This window comes from Lepidochelys olivacea (genome assembly GCF_965140295.1).
Source record: "Lepidochelys olivacea isolate rLepOli2 genome assembly, chromosome: 10".
Classification (NCBI taxonomy): Eukaryota; Metazoa; Chordata; order Testudines; family Cheloniidae; genus Lepidochelys; species Lepidochelys olivacea.
Genome location: NC_140420.1, coordinates 65,755,878 through 65,776,406, shown reverse-complemented (window position 1 = coordinate 65,776,406; position 20,529 = coordinate 65,755,878). Strand labels below are relative to the sequence as shown.

The following is a 20,529-nucleotide window of genomic DNA, read 5'->3' as shown; positions in this document are numbered from 1 at the left end:
GTTTATTGTGATTAATTTAATACCTTGGTACACTTCAGACAAAAGTAAAACAACAATTAATTAATCTGATGGCCCCAAACAAAATTCTATACAAGTTTAAAAACAGAAATTCTTAATGCCTTTTTCACAGTGCTGTTTACTTGCCCTCGGATACTGAGGCTCCCCTTTGGGAGGGGAGAGAAGGATCAGTGCAGATGGAAAATTGGCCAAGTTTACTGAGGAAAAAAAAGATACAGCTAAAATAAACTCACAGATTTCTGAAAAAGGTTAATTATTATGATTTCTCTTGTCTCTTTTGCAAGACTTGTGACTCCCTCACCAACATAGGAAAAAGACAGAAATATCTAGCCAGCTTAGGTCTGGTCTACACTTAAAAATTTTACCAGGATCTGCTCAGCATCACCCCACCTAAGTACCTTTATGAATCTAGGCCTATATTTTTATCTGTATAACTAAATCATTTTTCCAGCTTTAAAACTAACAAAGTTTATCATTTGTTTTCCATTCAGTCAACTAACTTGGGTCTTTTAATTTTTTTCCCCTGAGGAAATATTGTCCTAATCGTTTCAGTAAGCAATCGTAATATCAACAGCATGAAGTCAACCTGATTGGTTAGAGCACATTCCTACACAGTATAATCACCTAAATTACATTGTACGTTTTAGAAAAGAGATTCCATGTTGACATATTAACTCCTCTCTAAAATCCTGAGATCTTACTATTTCCAGTCTGAGGTCTTAATCCTCCATTCCTTGCCTCCGACACATTGTGTTTTACCTAAGGTGTGTACTGCAGGGTCAGACTCACAAAGTAGGCCCTAACTGGCCAACCCTTAGGGACATGCATAATGTCATTGAAATAAGTAGTGATTAAAATTAAGCATCAAGTGTGTGCACAGCCAGATCCTGCTCTTGCATTTGGAGCAGCATTACAGACAACTCCAGACTGTAATATGCTGTGTTTTATTATTGAACTCAAATGTCATTCAGACAAAAAATTGTGTTACTACACTTTATCATAATTAAAGAAAGACAAACATGGTGCTATTCACAGACAAATGGATAGCTTGGCTTATTCTTTTCCTGCAGAATTCTTGGCGTTTTTTATCAACGTGTACATAAAAGAAAAGAAAAAAAGCAGGTTGTCATATTGTCCTTTGGAGCTCTCTTTTAAAACCTCCTGATGATAATCCACGAGAAAATAATAAATGGCTTCAATTGTAGAAAGATATGTATCTGGCTTTCCTTTCTGGTGACGCCAAAAGCAAGTTTTCCTTGTTTTCAACTCAATTTGTAGTAACCCTGCCAAGAAAAAGGGGACAAATGTTAGGCAGGCTGGCTTAACAAACAGAGCTCCAGACTGGGAATTGAGAGACTTGGGTTCTGTTAACGGCTTGGCCATTGGCCTGCTGGGTGACATTGGGTAAGTCACTTTGCCTCTCTGTGCCTCAGTTTCTCCATTTCTACAATGAGGGTAATGGTGAAAAGTGCTAGATAAAAGCTAGGTATTTATTATATATTTTTTTATAATTTTGATGGATGATATTGGTTTGTTTTTAAGCATTCTTTCCATTTTTATCAATTAATTTTTACAGTTGCATAAAATTCTGGGTTTTAAATATTTTTTTTACATTTTTATTGATTTAAATTTTCACAATTACAGGAAATCATGTGTGGAGTCTAACAATTATTTATTCACAAGCAGACATTAAGATTCAAAAAGTTAAAACTTTAACAGTTAAACACAAATCATCAAACTCACACATGAAAAAATACAGAGCAAACAGCCTTAAATCAAACTCTAGGTTCTCAAGCACCTTTTTTCTTACTCCGCTTATTTGGAAGTTTCAATTATTTTTAAGGATATGATTCAGTCATGGAGGTCCTGGATTCCGTGACTTTCTGGAACCTCCATGACTTCTTCTGGAGCAGGGCTGGAGCAGTGGCCGCTGGAACAGCTGACCGGCGGCCAAACCTGAGCCCGCTGGCGCAATAGCAGGGGTTGGGTCAGCCCCCTGGGCCTGAAGCAGCAGTGATCAGCCCAGGCCACAGGAGCAGCAGCAAGCCCCAGCAGTGCTCTGTTTGTCCCCGTGTCCTAGGGTATTTTTAGTAAAAGTCAGGGACAGGTGAATTTTTGTTTATTGCCCAGGACCTGTCCCTGACTTTTACTGAAAATATCTATGACAGACTCTTAACCTTCATCATCATCATCATTGATTTTTCCGTAGGTTTGCATGGGTACTGTGAAATCAACATTTACCAATAAAAATCGAATCCCGCCAATCTTATATGTAACATCACAAAGATACACACAATTGTCAGCTATGGAGGGGTTTTGTTGTTGTTTTTGCTTTTTAATGTTGGCAATAATTCCCCCATCCTCACTGGGATCAAAAAAGGTAAGTTTTATAAATATTTCTACTTGAGGCCCAGATCCTACAATTTGATCTTCATGATAGATCACAATACCATTGACTCCATGAGTCTCTATCTAGGCTTAAGGCCCGCCCACATAGATCAAGTTGCAGCAACACGACCTTAAGCCCCAATCCTGCAAAGACTCAAGACCAGGCATAACTGTATGATGGGGCTAAGGGCCTCAGAGTGGAAGGTATAGTTCTGCAGGGATTTGATTTTGAGATGTCTGGAATGGCTATAACAGGTCACTTATGAAAGAAAATTGATGAAGGCAGGGCATGCAAGGGCTTGGTGACAAATGTAAGTTTACTATCTGCTTTTTTCCTTTACTTTTTTTTATTTTATTGAAATTAATGTGTCTAGAGAAGGCGGAGTAGTGCTTAATATATATTCAATGCATCATCTATTTCTAAGCAGAACTCATTCAGTGGAACTGAAATCAGTGGAGTTTTGCTTAAAACCTAATGATCTGATATGGCCCATTTTACATGAATATCTTACAATGTTCGTTATATTTACAAAACTGAATAAAAGTAAATAAATTATGCCGATTTCAATCATGCAATGATTCAAAAGCCACTGAAGGCCCTGACACTGCAACCTCCTCACTACTGATCCCTAAATAATCTTATTGAAGTGCAATCCCATATTACCCTAAAAAAACCCCATTGAAGTCACGTCAGCTATTCTGAAAATTCTTTAAAAATGCATAATAAGTCAATGGGATCAATTAGGTTAGCAAGCACTACAGTGTGTAATAAATGTTCGCAAAATCAGGCTCTGAACTATCTTCTTAAATGTTAACATTAAGATGCAAAATCTGTATCTTGAGATAATTTAACATCAGTAATTACAACATGGTCTGAGAATTGCTTGGAAATTACAGACAGAGAAGTTTGGTCCATCTCCAAATGGCCCTATTTCAGGAGCCCAAGCTGGCCTGTAGCCCAGCACTTACAATTTTGTACTTTTTATATAGCTTCAAACTACATTTAACTGTTTCTGGTGCAATCACAAGGTGAGTCTAGCTATTTATTTCACAGCTAACAACATGAATATTAATAGAATTTTCTTTTCAAAGTACACTATGTTATAACAGGCATTAAACAGTATGTAAACTGGTAATGAAAAATGTGTCTAAACTGAGGATAATAAAAATGATACAGGCTAATCATTTCCTTTAATTTTTACACTAAAGGCAGTTTTCATGACACTAGTTTATCTCCTATATAAAGTTTCAGTGACCTCTTTTAACAGAGGAGTACCCAATAAACCAAAAGAATAAGGGTGAAATTCTGGCTCAACTGAAGTCAATAGCAAAACTCCCACTGACTTCAGTAGAATCAGGGTTTCACCTTACAAGTCGTGAAGTAAAATTTAGGGAAGATTCCTCCAATACAAAGTTCCCATTGCTTAACATTTGGGGGCAGGGAAAGGGAAGTAAGATGTTAAACAACAGTCAGATCACGGACTCCAATGAGAATACAAGCACAGGATCAATTAATTTCAGCACAGAATATTTAAGAGTTTCAGAACAAAAAATTTAGAAGAGGTTAAGTGTTACTGTTTACTGAGCATATTTCCATCATCTCTGTACTGTATCTATATAGCCAAAGGCAATATTTTGTTACAAACACTAGTTGTTCTTATGAGAGTAACTCAGACTATCCAGGAAGTCAACATTTTGACTTGTTTTCATGTTTAGTATCCACATATTTTGAGCTCAAATAATAAAATAAATGTTTGTGCCAATCTGGGATTTAGGCAGGATGGAAGTATAGACATTTAGAACACACACATATGGAGAACAAACAAATTTTGTCCATACAGAAGCTATTTTCTCTCACATGCACTTCATTTGGCCGACGGTCACCTTTCAGAGTTTAGTTCTTATGCTCCCACTCTTTTTCTGTGCTTTTATCATCACCACAAGCAACCATACTTCTTCACAATTACATCCAGACCTGTGATGATAGATACGAAAACCTGCAAGCTCCCATTCTAATCTACTTTAATAACTGTATTGGGAATGAAGGCACATTTAGGCTTGAAAGAGGCCTGCTGTGAATTTTAAGAGTCTGTTCCAGGGGTCGGCAACCTTTGGTTCGCCATTCCCGGCCAATGGGAGCTGTAGGGGAGTGATGTGCCTGCAGTCGGTCAATGTAAACAAAATGTCTCGTGACCCACCAACGGATTACCCTGATGGGCGCGTGCCGAAGGTTGCTGACCCCGGTCTGTTCTAACCACATTTAACAGAATAAGCAAAAGTAGAACTGCGCATGTGTAAGAAATTGCAAAGTAATTATGTTTTTGACCAAAAAAAAACCCCGCAAAAAAACTAGAAAATACAGTTTTAAAGTAACACAAGTTGTAGTGTTGGGGAGGAGAGTTAACATGAAAATGAGAGACTAATATATAATGTATAAGAAAAGATAAATTATAAAAAGTTTGTGCAACAAAGGGAGGTGCTGGAGAGGACTGTGATGAAATCATGCTGATGAGCTTCTCAGTTACAAGTAACTGATCACCACCTGCTGAGTGTTGTGTCTTGATAAAGATTTGTGAGACTGCTGAGTATGTGAATCTTAATCCAACACACTGTAGTTTTATTCAACAACTAAAGCTTTACTCCCTGATTCTGCGAAGCACTTGAACATGCTCGACTGTAAGCAGATGCTGAAGGGTTCTGCTGAATCCCCGTTGGATATTATTGTGCAGGGGATTCAGAGCTCCACTAGTTTCAGCTCACTGGAATTTCCTTACAGTTCTTGAATTGGTTGCTGTTTGTCCCTTATGTGGAAGTGGAAAGGGGTTCAGCCCCCTTCTCTAAATCTGCAGATTCTCAACATCTCTGTGGATCTTGGGGAATTTAGCCCAAGAAAAGGGAAGCCACATATTGGTCCCTTGCCTCTGTGTTGCTAGGGCTCTCCTACCAACTGTTGTCCCTTGAATCACCCTTGGTGTCCAAATCATAAAGAACAAGGATTTGTACATTATTTATAGGTGGAGCCTACAGGAGTTGATGAAGTTGTTCCCCCATCTCCCGGCTTTTTCTGGGTGGGGAAACAGGGGCAGGAAATCTTTGCAGACCTGCACCTTCCTCACAAAATGCCTCCAGAGCAGCGGAGACCTGCAGCCCATCAGGGTAATCTGCTGGCAGGCCACGGGACAGTGTTTACATTGACTGTCCGGGCATGGGCACCTGCAGCTCCCAGTGGCCACAGTTTGCCATTCCCGGCCAATGGAAGCTGTGGGAAGTGGCGGCCAGCACGTCCCTCAGCATGCGCGGCTTCCCGCAGCTCCCATTGGCCGGGAACGGCAAACTGTGACCACTGGGAGCTGCAGGTGGCTGTGCCTGTGGACAATCACTGTAAACACAGTCTCACAGCCCGCCAGTGGATTACCCTGATGGGCCGCGTGTGGCCTGCAGGTTGCCCACCGCTGCTCCAGAGGACGGGATAAAGGGGCAACATGCCACAGCGATAGTTCCTGCCACATTCCAGTAGCCTCCATGTACAGTTACAGGCTATCATTTACTTGCAGAAGTAGAAGGGAGCATAGATGCTTTAAAAACTGAAGCAGATGCATGGCATATATTTGCAAAAGAGAATATGTAAACTAATAAAAGAGATTTGACTAAGCCTACAGAAAAATTACCTAACCAATCTTCTACTTTAACAGCCATACTTATGCTGCATTACCTCTGGGAAAGTGATCATTAATACTGAATGTAACAGTTTACTTTTTAGATCCAGTGATCATTGATTTCTAATGAAGTAATCCATCAATCCTAACAAAGCATTAGCAACTTTCAAATATTTCCTGTCTGTAATGCAATTGGGTTTGGTTTGGTTTTCTAAAGATATATTACACCACTTTCCTAATAAGATTTAGAAATACTTAATTATGTGCAAGTCTCCTAGGTTGTCTATTTCCAAGGCTAATTGATGTCCCATATTGCTTTCACTTGTAAGTGCAATTAGCTAGATTTACTGAAATATATAAATGCAGGCTTACAAAACACAGACTTTATTTTACATTTTCTTGGCACGCTTCATTAATGGTTCTCTCCAGTATTTCTTTTAAGTTTATCTATTTGAACAAATACTGTAGTAACTTATTTTTTGGCAACAGAAGAATGATAGTGATTGTGTAACTCTGATGGGTGCAGTTGAGGTGCATACAGACCGATGTGAATGCCATCAATTTTCCTGTGAGAAAAATAATACAACCAACCCACAAAAGAATTTCTAACAAGTCCATAGTGTAGAAGGTAGGGGTGAAATTCATGCCTTTAAGGCAGTACACAAGCTCAGCTAGTCCTATTTGAGGTATAATAGGGGGAATTGAGGGAGACATGAGTGGCATGGACAGAAAAGGAGTCTCTGCACCCTCTGCTAATAAAAGCATTTGGTTCCATGCTAGCTCTGCATAAAGTACAATTCAGGTTTTGGTCCTTTTAGTCATCTCTATGTAGCTACTAGATGAACTGGTAAGATGACATGGACTCACATGCCAACAATATGGGGATGATACACAGCTCTACTTATCCCTCACCATGTACAACTGTACCACCACAACCAAGATGGAAGAAGAGTTAGCTGAAACTGAACCTGAACAAAATGGAGGTTATCAAATCTGTCTGCCATTCTCTACATTGGCTTGCCACAGAATGTCAATTCAAATTCATGGTCTCCGCCCTTAATTTCAAGGTGCTTTCCAGAATGAAAACTGCAGTCAAACACTCATTAGACACCATGGAATTTTCTATCACAACAGCAAAGCTCATCTGTGTAGGAGACAAAGCTTTGTCAAGAACCACCCCAGACTATGGAAGGAACTTCCACGGGAACTAAGGACCAGAACAAATCTCACCACCTTCTGCTTCAAGTGCAAGGTGTACTTTTTTGACTTACTTTCTCTAATATAAACACATAGTGTGTACATATTAAAAAAACAAAACACTAACCTACTCATAGGGAGAGGAGAAGAGAGAATGAACCACACGTAACATATATTAGTCACATCACTTAATGGACTACTGGAAGGCACTCAGGTAGGTTGGTGACAAGGACTGCATAAGATTCTGACTAGACTAGAATTAGAAGAGTGGTGTGGAGTAGAGAATTTGGGATTATATAACCTGGGGAAGGGTCCACTGGGTCAACTCTTAAGTAGACGAAATCCCTACCTTATTATTATTTGTATTACTATAGCACCTAGGAGCTCTAGTCATGGACCAGGAGCCCATTATGGTGGTCACTGTACAAACAGAACAAGATTGTCTCTGCCCTAAGGGGCTTACAGTGTAAGTATAACACAAGACAACGGACACAGACAGATGGGGGAGTTCAAGTAAACAACGAGAGTATTGGTCAGCAAGCTAGGCAGTGATCTCTGCCCACCAGCAGCCTAACAGTTTTTGAGCTGTTTGTCGGCATCACAGAAAAGGAGTTTTGAAGATGGAAACGAGGTAAGTGTGTGGACATTTACAAGGAGCTTCTCCCAAGCATGTCGGGCAGCATGGGAGAAAGTACAAAAGCGTTTATTTGAAAATGTAACAATTGGGTGATGGAGGCTGGCATCATGGGCTGACTGGAGGCACGCATCGACAGCTCACTGGCAAATGAGAGGTGATAGGTAGGTGGCGATTTACTGTGAAGTGCCTGGAAGCTAAATACAAGCATCTTATGTTTGATGCAATAGAGAATGGGGAGTCAGTGGAAGGATTCAAAGAGAGGGGTGACGTGGTCAAAGTGATGGGCTAGGAAAGTGATCATTGCAGCAGCATTCCGAATGGATGTAAGTGTGGTAAGATTGCATTTGTCTAGGCCAGAGAAAAGAATGTTACAATAATCAAGATGACGAGAGCTTGGAGGAGAATTTTAGCTGTGTGGATGGATAAGAATAGTCATATCCTAGAGATGTTATGCCAAAAGATTCTACAAGATTTAAGTTTAGCCTGGATTTGAGGACCTAGAAAAAGGTGTAAGTCAAAAGATGTGCATGCAGATTATAGGCACGAGCAACAGATGGACTGATGATGACCACAATGATTAGAAGATTAGAAGGCAGAAGCTACCATTCTGTCCCCTAGGCTGAAATAGGTACAGGGATGGGCTATGGTGCAGTCCGATGACTTGGCCCTGAAAGGGGGGGAGGGGGGATGATTTTCTCTCCTTAGATACAACCAAGACACCCATATAAATCCCAAGTTTCTTAGCTGCATGTTGGTTTCCTGAATTTCATCCTTTGTGAACAGAATTATTAAGTGCCTTAAATCAGTTCACATTTACACCATGCGATAAAGCAATACATCACTGTAGTGTATATCAATTTATTTGATAACAGAATTTTTATGTTAAATATATTTAGTAATAGGATTTTTATTGGATAATAAATTATGCTCATATGTAGTATTTTTAATGAGCTAACTGGGCAGCAAAGCAGCGTTCATCTTCCATGCAGGAAACCTGTGATGCCCACTCCATACGCTGGTAGAAATTAAGTTGAGAAATACATACTTGCTAATACACAGAGTAGAAATGAAGGAAATGTGCCTTCCAACCTAAGGGCTTGCTCTTGCTCTCGTGAAGTCAGTTTTCAAACTGCCATTGATTTCAATGGGAGCAGGATTGAGCCCTACATAGCACAAGTATAAAACTGCCAAATTGTTGTTACGCATTTTAATGCTCTGTGGAATGCTTAAATATGTCCTTCTAATCAATATAACACAATGAAGGCTGTGCAGAACTACAAGTACATTGTGCTAATTCAGAATAAAAGCAACAATACTCGTATTATGTTTTCCACTGATGGCATTATTGATACTGTCAGGAAGAACTAGGTTCTGTGTAACACAACATGTTCAGATATTTGACAAAAGCCGGGGTGGGCGGGGGAATGACACCAAACAAGAAAACGGCCACACCTTTAGATTTCTCCATTTTAAGTCATATAATTGAACCCCTGATGTGAAGTATGTTCAGATCCACTTTCATGTATGTATTTTGACCCTGCTCATCACTATGGTATCCAATCAGGTCTTTTGCATTTAGGAAAGAAATACGTATATTTCATTTAGCCACTTTACTATAGCTGTAACATCCCATTTTATTTATTTACTTATTTACCTTGGAGTCGCTCATCAGTGATTATTTTGTTGGTTTGATTCCAAGTACTGTCAATAAATATTACTTTCTTCAGTACAGTGTCTTCACTCCTGCTGTTTGATTTGTATTCGCTTAGGTTTCTATCTTCTTTTGTTTCTATTTTTGCTTTCTTGAGAAATGGCTCTGCTGAAGGATCATCATCATTGCCACAACTAACATTTTTCTGAACATTTTTTTGCAGATGGATAATAATATCTTTTACCGAAATTGAGTTAGGACCAGGAAAGATAAGTGCAATCTAAAATGAAAACAAATAGAGAGATCCGAGTGCCATTTAGATAGAAACTGTTAAAAGTTCTTGAAACTTTACCAGAAACTTTCTATTAAAAAAGAAAATACCTATTCTGTACAGCAATCCACACACACAAATAAAACCATTTAAATCCATACAAGATGAAAGTGAACTTCTCTTTGAAAATGTATTTCAAATGCCCCAAAGGGTAAGAAGAGAGACAGGGTAAAAGAAAAACTAAATTAAGGTAAGGGATTTGTTTAAATTAATTATTTGCAAGGGTTTCATTAAATATGTACAGGCTTGGCAGAATTAGCTTTTAACAGTAAATGTCAGTAAATATCAATTTCACCATACATATCCGAACAGACTAAAAATGTTTCCACCACCAATAACTGAAAATTTACAGATAGGCAAAGATAGAAAAATACTGCTTGACAACTTACTACAGGCTGTAATTAAATAATAATTGTCTGATGTACCCATAGTTTCCTGCAATTGAAAATGTTAAAAACAAACAAAAAAACCCGATAAAAACTGACAAATTGCTTAAAACCCAAAATTTCATGCAATGTGAAAACGTAAATCAATAAAAATAAAATGTTTAAAGATATCCAGCAAAATTATTATATATATATAAAAATCAAAATCTGCCAAGCCTACATGTGTATTACGTCCATACATGTTAAACAAAGTTATCCTACCAGCCAATATTTTCTGTGCAAGGTACTATGCAGATGTTTACACTAATCTATTTCTCTATGCCAGGGTGCAACCTTATATTGTGAAGATGGCCAGATTCCACTTTTAATTATGGTCTATGGGCCAGAGTATAAATGTAGGACTACTTGTTAGCCTAAATTAATTCATAAATTTTAAGGCCAGAAGTGTCGATTAGATCATCTAGTCTGACTTCTAATCACAGCAGAACTCCCACAGATGTTAATGGTATGTCACACAAAACAACAGTATAATATGGCCTATATGCAATAATTAAACCTCCTTATTACATTCAGCATCTTAACGGGAATTTATGACCTCCTTTAGGATCAGCAGTATTTTCTTTTTTTCCCCCAGTCTTCCCTATCCTCCTTCCTCCGTTTCTCTCCCTCTTCCCTGTTCTTTGCTTGACCTTTCCATCCCTGAAGCAAATACCAATTCCCACATCCATGAATCATTCACTCTCTTTCCTTCCCATTTGTTAATGCTGACGATAAATATTTGTTAGGTTTCAGAATTCTCACTGCAGTGAAATTGAGGACCGGGTGCTCATTCTTCACAGTCATTATTTCAGGCTCTGTTCTGACTCAAGACGACAACATGTATCAATTACATTTGGTAGGTTTTCCCTGCACCAGGAAATACTAGAAACTTACTTTTTACAAAATAAAAGCTTAGATTCTGCAGAAGTTGAATATGCCAAGCAGGCCACATAACTCCATCAAGCAGGGCAATGCGGCCAGTGGGCTTGGTGTTTGACACTTCTGCTCTATGCAGTAAGTAAAATACTTGCTACAAAGCGCAATGAACCAAATCCTCTCTCTCCTCTGTGGGTGCAGAGGATCGTGGACACAACAGAATCAGTGCATTTAGGCTGCACATGGAGGCAAATTTCCATGAGCCCGGCAGGATGTCCATATCCCTATGCACTGCAGAGACGTGCTCTGGGTGGGGTGGAATGGATTCATGGAGGAATAGTGGCAGAGTAGTGGGATCTGCACTCCCCCTGCAAAGGGGAGGTGCAATATCAGCAGGAGTTGGGAGACGAAAGGCACATGAACACTTCCCCAGCGCACAGCCCTGTTACAGAATTTCTTACTTCATATCTTTTTTCTTCATATTCCGGAATGCAAGGATATGTATAAATGGTAACATCTTCAGGTGCCAGGAGTTTAGCATGTACAGCAGTGCTTTTGCCATCAGTTTCATTTGGGTGTTTAATTATGTCAATCTTCAAAGGAAGCTACAACAAAAATGGCAGACATATAAACAAATTTGGATGTATGTCTAGGAAATCCCCAGACAGAAACTTTTTAAAATATATAGTAAATTCATATAGTTTCCTAAAAATGTTTTGATTTAGATATATAAGAATATGGAAGTTCCTAATTTCAACAGAAGTTCCTTAAAAACTATACTGTTTAATGCAAAATAGGGGGGGAGATCAGATTAAAATGCACAGGAAATAGCACTCACTGCTTTTAATAATAAGCAATTTAGCTATTATATGTGCACACTTGACACTCTAATGTCGCTAAAGTGAAGGCTCTATTGATACTTTTGTTATCAATTTTAATTTTCAGTTATTAATAATGGACAAAAGAAGTTATGCATTTAAATTTAGCAGCCTTATGCTCCCAATCCTGAACACCTATTTGTATTAGGTATTCAACCCATTGAAATTAATACAAAACTCTTTGATTTCAAGGTGAACAGAGTCAAGCACAATGGTTAAAATTTTCAAAAGCACCTAACTGACTTATGAGCCAAAGTCCAATTTTCAATAGGCCCGTGGCATTTAAGTGTGAAGTGACTTTTGTAAATGGGACCTTGGCACTTCTGAAAGCTTTATTCCCTATCTCAGCTGAAAAACAATATATTTTAAGAAAATAGTTAACTGACTTAGTTATACAACTATGAGCAGTTCTTTATTTTTTTTAAGTTCACATTTTGAGTCATATTCAGCTTTGGTTTAAATGGGTGCAGCTCCCTAGCATTTGTTTATACAAACTCTCACCCTCACTACAGAGTCACATTCCTACGCCAGAAGTGGCCATTGTGATCGTCTAGTCCAGGAGTGGCCAACCTAAGCCTGAGAAGGAGCCAAAATTTACCAATGTACATTGCCAAAGAGCCACAGTAATACATCAGCAGCCTCCTACCCACCGGCAGCCCTGCCGATCAGCGCCTCCCTTTCCCTCCCCGCACTTCCCGATCAGCTGTGTTCAGGAGGCTCGGGGGGTGGGGGAAGGGGGAGGAGGAGCGAGGGCATGGTAGGCTCAGGGGAGGGGGTGGGAAGGGGTGGCAGGGTCAGGGGTTGAGCATTGAACACCCCCCAGCACAGTGGAAAGTTGGCACGCGTAGCTCCAGCCCTAGAGTCGGTGCCTATACAAGGAGCCACATATTAACTTCTGAAGAGCCGTATGTGGTTCCGGAGCCAGAGGTTGGCCACCCCTGGTCCAGTCTGACCTCCTGTATACGACAAGCCATAGAACTTCCCCCAAAATAATTCTTAGAGTGTACTTTTTAGCAAACAATCTCATCTTGATTTCAAAATGTCTATGCCACTGGTACTTACAATTTGGAGAACTCTGGTGAGAATGGTTTAAGAAAGAGTTTAAAGAATTAGTCCTAATCCCTCAATTTCATAACTTTACACATGAGGAGTCCCATTGACTTCAGTGGGACTCCTTGTATATGCAAAGTTGAGCATATGCATAAGTATTTGCAGAACTGAAACCTTAACTATCAGTTTTCTTACATCTGGTTCCTTAAACCAGACAACTAACCCTACTTTATCATAATTTATTCATCTATCATTACCACTGTGTTAAAGAGGACCTAGAAAAAGAGAATGCTGGCAATGTATTCACACAGACCCCCCTCTCCCCCCCCACTAACAAATAATAGGCACATTAAATATGTTATGTTTCACTAACCTTCACAACTGGAATTTCTTTGCTAGGCACAGTTTCAACTGGAACATAACATGAATAACAATAAAACATCCTTGAACTACCACATCTTGGGCACTTTGATCTCCCACTCTTTTGGGCCTTTTCAAGAACTTCCCAGGATGCTAACTGTAAATTTTGAAGTGGATTATCTTGAAGTGATGAAGTAGTCTGTTGTTGTGAATTTTTCAAACATTCAAAATTTCTTTTTAATTTCTGATGGCTTTCTTGGTTCAAACATGTAGATGAATTTAAAGACATCTTTACTTTAAACAGACCATATGCTGTATCTGCTAAAGAAAAATACATTGTATATTATGTACTATAAATAGACTAATTTCTAAAAAAGTAATCATCATGTGGTCATCCTATTTAACTAACACATACTTGTTATTACTTATCACAGCAGAAATCGACTAGATCAGATCAAATTAATCCTGAAGAGATTATATTAAAAAAAAAACAACCACCCCCTGAGGTTCCTATCAGTAGCCAGACTCCTCTATGCTAGGTGCTATACAAACATAGATTAAAAGATGGTCCTTGACTTAAAGAACGCAAGGACTCGGGCCTTGACCATGCAGACATGCACATGCATAGTTTTACTCAGATGAGTTGTCTCACTCACTTTACTCATGTGAGTAAAGTTACAAACATGCATATTTGTAAATTCAAGCTGTAAACTTTCCGATTTTGCAAACGCTTTGGCCTCAATCCCGCTAATGGACTTCAGTATGTGCTTAACTTTACTCACACGAGTAGTCCCATTAATTTCCAGTAGGAGTATGCGTTTGCAAATATAAGTATACAGGTTTAGGTCCCAACCCTGCAATTTGTTGGGACACACCCCTTTGCCTACACAAAGCCCCACTGATATGCATAGGATTCTGAGAGGGCACAGTGATTTTCCAGCGTGCAATAAGGTGCAGGTTCAGAGCCATTGACAAAAATAATGAGGAGTTCTTGTGGCACCTTAGAGACTAACAAATTTATCTGGGCATAAGCTTTCGTGGGCTAGAACCCACTTCGTCAGATGCATGGAGTGAAAATACAGGAGCAGGCATAAATACATGAAAGGATGAGGGGTTGCTTTACCAAGTGTGAGGTCGGTCTAACGAGTTAAATCAATTAACAGCAGGATACCAAGGGAGGAAAAATAACTTATGAAGTGGTAAGAGAGTGGCCAATGTTAGGCCAAAATTTTCAAACTTCAGTGCCTAAAACTGAGCTCCTAAATTGAAAATGAGCCACTTGTTTACTTTAAATAACTTTAGTCATAGAAAGTCTCAACATTTCCACATTACCTTCTGTAGATGTGTTGGGGTTTTTTTTGGTAGCTTAAAAAAAAAAAAAAGATGTATTTGTCTCTACAGCAGTGATAAGTTTAACTAAAAAATGCTTTAATTAATATCTTTAACAGTTCTGTTTTAAGTAGAGGAACAAAATATTAATGCAAGAACTGTAGACTGTTCATCCCAGATGTCAAAGCAACATAGAATACTGGGGCCCCTTACATCACATAAAAGGGCTGGCACAAAGGGGCCCTAAAAGCCCTGTATTCAACTGGGAGAATTCCCCCAGGGCAAGCACAGTCTAATACTACACCTGAGAATCCAGTGTAGGTGACAAGCCAGGAGTTGCACCACAGTGCTGTGACAGACAGACTTCCAGAACTATTTAAAAAGAAAAGGAGTACTTGTGGCACCTTAGAGACTAACCAATTTATTTGAGCATAAGCTTTCGTGAGCTACAGCTCACTTCATCGGATGCATACTGTGGAAAGTTTAGAAGATCTTATGAAAAGCATGAAAAAATACCTCCTCCCACCCCACTCTCCTGCTGGTAATAGCTTATCTAAAGTGACCACTCTCCTTACAATGTGTATGAAAATCAAAGTGAGCCACCACCAGCACAAATCCAGGTTCTCTCACCCCCCCCCCGTCCCAAAACACACACACAAACTCACTCTCCTGCTGGTAATAGCTTATCCAAAGTGACCACTCTCCCTAAAACGTGCATGATAATCAAGGTGGGCCATTTCCAGCATAAATTCAAGTTTAACCAGAACGTCGGGGGGGAGGGGGGGAGGAAAAAACAAGGGGAAATAGGCTACCTTGCATAATGACTTAGCCACTCCCAGTCTCTATTTAAGCCTAAATTAATAGTATCCAATTTGCAAATGAATTCCAATTCAGCAGTTTCTCGCTGGACTCTGGATTTGAAGTTTTTTTGTTTTAAGATAGCGACCTTCATGTCTGTGATTGCGTGACCAGAGAGATTGAAGTGTTCTCCGACTGGTTTATGAATGTTATAATTCTTGACATCTGATTTGTGTCCATTTATTCTTTTACGTAGAGACTGTCCAGTTTGACCAATGTACATGGCAGAGGGGCATTGCTGGCACATGATGGCATATATCACATTGGTGGATGTGCAGGTGAATGAGCCTCTGACAGTGTGGCTGATGTTATTAGGCCCTGTGATGGTGTCCCCTGAATAGATATGTGGGCACAGTTGGCAATGGGCTTTGTAGCAAGGACAGGTTCCTGGGTTAGTGGTTCTGTTGTGTGGTATGTGGTTGTTGGTGAGTATTTGCTTCAGGTTGGGGGGCTGTCTATAGGCAAGGACTGGCCTGTCTCCCAAGATTAGTGAGAGTGTTGGGTCATCCTTCAAGATAGGTTGTAGATCCTTAATAATGCGTTGGAGGGGTTTTAGTCGGGGGTTGAAGGTCACGGCTAGTGGCGTTCTGTTATTTTCTTTGTTAGGCCTGTCCTGTAGTAGGTGACTTCTGGGAACTCTTCTGGCTCTATCAATCTGTTTCTTCACCTCCACAGATGGGTATTGTAGTTGTAAGAATGCTTGATAGAGCTCTTGTAAGTGTTTGTCTCTGTCTAAGGGGTTGGAGCAAATGCGGTTGTATCGCAGAGCTTGGCTGTAGACGATGGATCGTGTGGTGTGGTCAGGGTGAAAGCTGGAGGCATGTAGGTAGGAATAGCGGTCAGTAGGTTTCCGGTATAGGGTGGTGTTTATGTGACCATTGTTTATTAGCACTGTAGTGTCCAGGAAGTGGATCTCTTGTGTCGACTGGACCAGGCTGAGGTTGGTGGTGGGATGGAAATTGTTGAAATCATGGTGGAATTCCTCAAGGGCTTCTTTTCCATGGGTCCAGATGATGAAGATGTCATCAATATAGCGCAAGTAGAGTAGGGGTGTTAGGGGACAAGAGCTGAGGAAGCGTTGTTCTAAATCAGCCATAAAAATGTTGGCATACTGTGGGGCCATGCGGGTACCCATAGCAGTGCCGCTGATCTGAAGGTATACATTGTCCCCAAATGTAAAATAGTTATGGGTAAGGACAAAGTCACAAAGTTCAGCCACCAGGTTAGCCGTGACATTATCGGGAATAGTGTTCTTGACGGCTTGTAGTCCATCTTTGTGTGGAATGTTGGTGTAGAGGGCTTCTACATCCATAGTGGCCAGGATGGTGTTATCAGGAAGATCACCGACGGATTGTCGTTTCCTCAGGAAGTCAGTGGTGTCTCGAAGGTAGCTGGGAGTGCTGGTAGCGTAGGGCCTGAGGAGGGAGTCTACATAGCCAGACAATCCTGCTGTCAGGGTGCCAATGCCTGAGATGATGGGGCGCCCAGGATTTCCAGGTTTATGGATCTTAGGTAGTAGATAGAATATCCCAGGTCGGGGTTCCAGGGGTGTCTCTGTGCGGATTTGATCTTGTGCTTTTTCAGGAAGTTTCTTGAGCAAATGCTGTAGTTGCTTTTGGTAACTCTCAGTGGGATCATAGGGTAATGGCTTGTAGAAAGTGGTGTTGGAGAGCTGCCGAGCAGCCTCTTGTTCATATTCCGACCTATTCATGATGACAACAGCACTCTTTTGTCAGCCTTTTTGATTATGATGTCAGAGCTGTTTCTGAGGCTGTGGATGGCATTGTGTTCTGCATGGCTGAGGTTGTGGGGCAAGTGATGCTGCTTTTCCACAATTTCAGCCCATGCACGTCGGCGGAAGCATTCTATGTAGAAGTTCAGTCTGCTGTTTCGGCCTTCGGGAGGAGTCCACCTAGAATCCTTCTTTTTGTAATGTTGGTAGGGAGGCCTCTGTGGATTAGTATGTTGTTCAGAGGTATTTTGGAAATATTCCTTGAGTCGGAGACATCGAAAATAGGATTCTAGGTCACCACAGAACTGTATCATGTTCATGGGGGTGGAGGGGCAGAAGGAGAGGCCCCGAGATAGGACAGCTGCTTCTGCTGGGCTGAGAGTATAGTTGGATAGGTTAACAATATTGCTGGGTGGGTTGAGGGAACCATTGCTGTGGCCCCTTGTAGCATGTAGTAGTTTAGAAAGTTTAGTGTCCTTTTTCTTTTGTAGAGAAGCAAAGTGTGCGTTGTAAATGGAAATCCCAGAAGTCACCTACTACAGGACAGGCCTTAAAACAAAAAAACTTCAAATCCAGACTCCAGCGAGAAACTGCTGAATTCGAATTCATTTGCAGAGAGTGGTCAGTTTGGATGAGCTATTGCCAGCAGGAGAGTGAGTTTGTGTGTGTGTGTAGGGGGGGGGGGGGGGGGCTGAGAAAACCTGGATTTGTGCTGGAAATGGCCCACCTTGATCATCATACACATTGTAAGGAGAGTGATCACTTTAGATAAGCTATTACCAGCAGGAGAGTGGGGTGAGAGGAGGTATTGTTTCATGGTCTCTGTGTATATAATGTCTTCTGCAGTTTCCACAGTATGCATCCGATGAAGTGAGCTGTAGCTCACGAAAGCTTATGCTCAAATAAATTGGTTAGTCTCTAAGGTGCCACAAGTACTCCTTTTCTTTTTGCGAATACAGACTAACACGGCTGTTACTCTGAAATCTAATCATACAGATTCTTGAAGGAGAAAAGAGGGGCCAGGAGGCCCTCTGATTTGATATGCATGCCCAGCCTGCAAACTGATTCTCTTCAATATAATGCCTTATGGCAGTGTGGTGTTCAATTACAAAGCCCCAAAGCATTTTCATCATTGAGGCTGACAGGAGAAATGCTGCTGTTAGTGGAAGAGGAAAACCTCTGTGGTCTCAAAATAATAGCTACACAAAAACTTAACTGAAAAACAAACGTAATATATTTTTGCAAGCACAACAGCAATACAGTTTTCACATCCTGTAAGACTGAGAGCTTGATTCAGACAAGAAATCAGTCATAACGAATAACAATTCGATCTGAAGAGTAGCCTCCTCCCACAGCAGAGAAGTCTTGCTTATGCGGAGACAGACTACCTCATCTAGATGAATTTTAAGACATTTTAATACCTCTCACGAAGAAGAGTTGCTCTATAGGTTTCAGTGAAATACTGAAAACTATATTGGTCATTTTCAAAGTCACCCTCAATGAAGCTGTTCCAAAATGACAGCCCTGCTCACTAATTTCTGCCCTGGGGCCTGGGAATAGTGCACTGTTAGGACTCAATCCTGCAAAGTCGTGAGGCCCTCCTCAAAAATGCTGTGAATTCCCTCATCTTCTATTGAAACCAAATGTACACGAACAGGCCCTTTAGAAGCAACAAACAACAAGGATCAGAGCACCATAAAAAGGCAATAGGAAACACAAATGAAGGATTGAGGCCTTTGCTGTTTCGATTTAAACAGAAGGGTATGTAAATCAGGGGTACTGGAAAATAATAAAAATTCTTTTGCCGAACATTATTACAGGTTTCAGAGTAGCAGCCGTGCTAGTCTGTATCCGCAAAAAGAAAAGGAGTGGGTACGAGAGGGCTGCCGGATTTTGTTCACAAGGAGCCCTTCCTCAGAGTAGTATGGGCAAGGAGGAGGCAGGCTGGCTTGCTTGACCCAGCTCCTGCCCCAGCCTCCCACAAGTACTCCTGTTCTTTTTGCGGATACTGACTAACACGGCTGCTACTCTGAAACCTGTAATTGTGGCACCTTAGAGACTAACAAATTTATTTGAGCATGAGCTTTTGTGAGCGGAGCTGTAGCTCACGAAAGCTCATGCTCAAATAAATTTGTTAGTCTCTAAGGTGCCACAAGTACTCCTTTTCTGTTTGCAAACATTATTAGACACCATAAACACATACACTTCCTATTCACTATCTTCTCCTACTACCATTTTTAACAGGATAAGAGAGCAAACACTATTTTGGGAGGCAAGTCTGCTCCTTCACAGAAACGGGACTGGCCTGAGAATCTTAGGCGCTTGCCTTCATGATCATCAGCTGAGATTCCATTGCTCCCAGGCCTGGACATGATGGTCCTAAAGGCGCCACTGCAGACACTGAAATGAGGGGGCAATGCACCGTACACCTGTATGGGCTGCTCTGTACCACAAGGGGCCCATCCAGTCATTGAAACAAGCACCTCCTCCTTGCCCATACTACTCTGAGGAAGGGCTCCTTGTGAACAAAATCCGGCAGCCCTCTCGTACCCATAAAAGCCTCCTCTACACACATCTAAATGGAGCAAACTCCCTCTCTTCACTACTCCCTTACAGTCCTCCCCGTGGACATCAAACCAGAGTAACACCCCCTTTCGCAATGGGGTAACTCCCCACACAGGGGACCGGAAAATATCACAATGGGGCATCATCTACCCACAGGGCCCTCCGCATGCCCTGGACAAAGACCAGCCCGCCCCTTTAACCCCTGCTCGAGTGGCGGGGCCCGAGAATCAGGCACCCCCGGGCCAGGAGGCGCTGCAGGTGCCCAGGCCCGGCCCCCACGGAGGGCAGACGTTTACCTGGAGGAATCCAGGCAGGCTGGCTTGCTTGACCCAGCTCCAGCCCCAGCCTCCCCCCGCGTGTCTGGATAATCACAGGAGACCCCGCCTCAGCCACTCGCTCAGTTCCAGGCCTAAAGAAACGCCGGCTGCTCCCAGTCCTACGGCGCTCGGCAGCGCTTCCAACTCTGGGCCCGGGTCTGAACTCCGCAACCGGAACCAAAGCGCCCGGCCTCGGCCTGCCGGCGTGCGGGACACCGGAAGAACCCACCCGAGGGAGCGCTTTTTAGGAGACGCCTGGTT

General features: G+C 41.3%; 1 protein-coding gene across 4 annotated transcripts; it reads right to left on the bottom strand.

Moving 5' to 3' along the window:
• Window positions 1-939: 939 nt before the first annotated feature.
• Window positions 940-20,460, bottom strand: DTWD1 (DTW domain containing 1). 4 transcript variants are annotated; one of them, XM_084640444.1, is made up of 6 exons: window positions 20,248-20,460; window positions 14,800-14,832; window positions 13,481-13,788; window positions 11,641-11,784; window positions 9,551-9,827; window positions 940-1,301 (listed from the first exon to the last, which is right to left on the bottom strand). In XM_084640444.1, the coding sequence occupies exons 3-6, from the start codon at window positions 13,754-13,756 to the stop codon at window positions 1,072-1,074; spliced, it is 927 nt and encodes a 308-aa protein (XP_084496570.1). In that variant the 5' UTR covers window positions 13,757-13,788; window positions 14,800-14,832; window positions 20,248-20,460; the 3' UTR covers window positions 940-1,071. The 4 variants fall into 4 exon arrangements, with proteins under 4 accessions (XP_084496570.1, XP_084496569.1, XP_084496567.1 ...); XM_084640443.1 differs by having other exon boundaries at window positions 13,481-13,785; window positions 20,248-20,324; XM_084640441.1 differs by lacking the exon at window positions 14,800-14,832 and having other exon boundaries at window positions 20,248-20,382.
• Window positions 20,461-20,529: the final 69 nt, after the last annotated feature.

Coding starts and splice junctions, on each gene's coding strand:
- DTWD1 (XM_084640444.1), bottom strand. CDS start 13,756: ATGTCTTTAAATTCATCTACATGTTTGAACCAAGAAAGCCATCAGAAA. Junction 11,785..13,480: donor AAGAAATTCCAGTTGTGAAG/GTTAGTGAAACA, acceptor TTTTTGTTGTAG/CTTCCTTTGAAGATTGACAT. Junction 1,302..9,550: donor CACTGATGAGCGACTCCAAG/GTAAATAAGTAA, acceptor TTTTCTTGGCAG/GGTTACTACAAATTGAGTTG.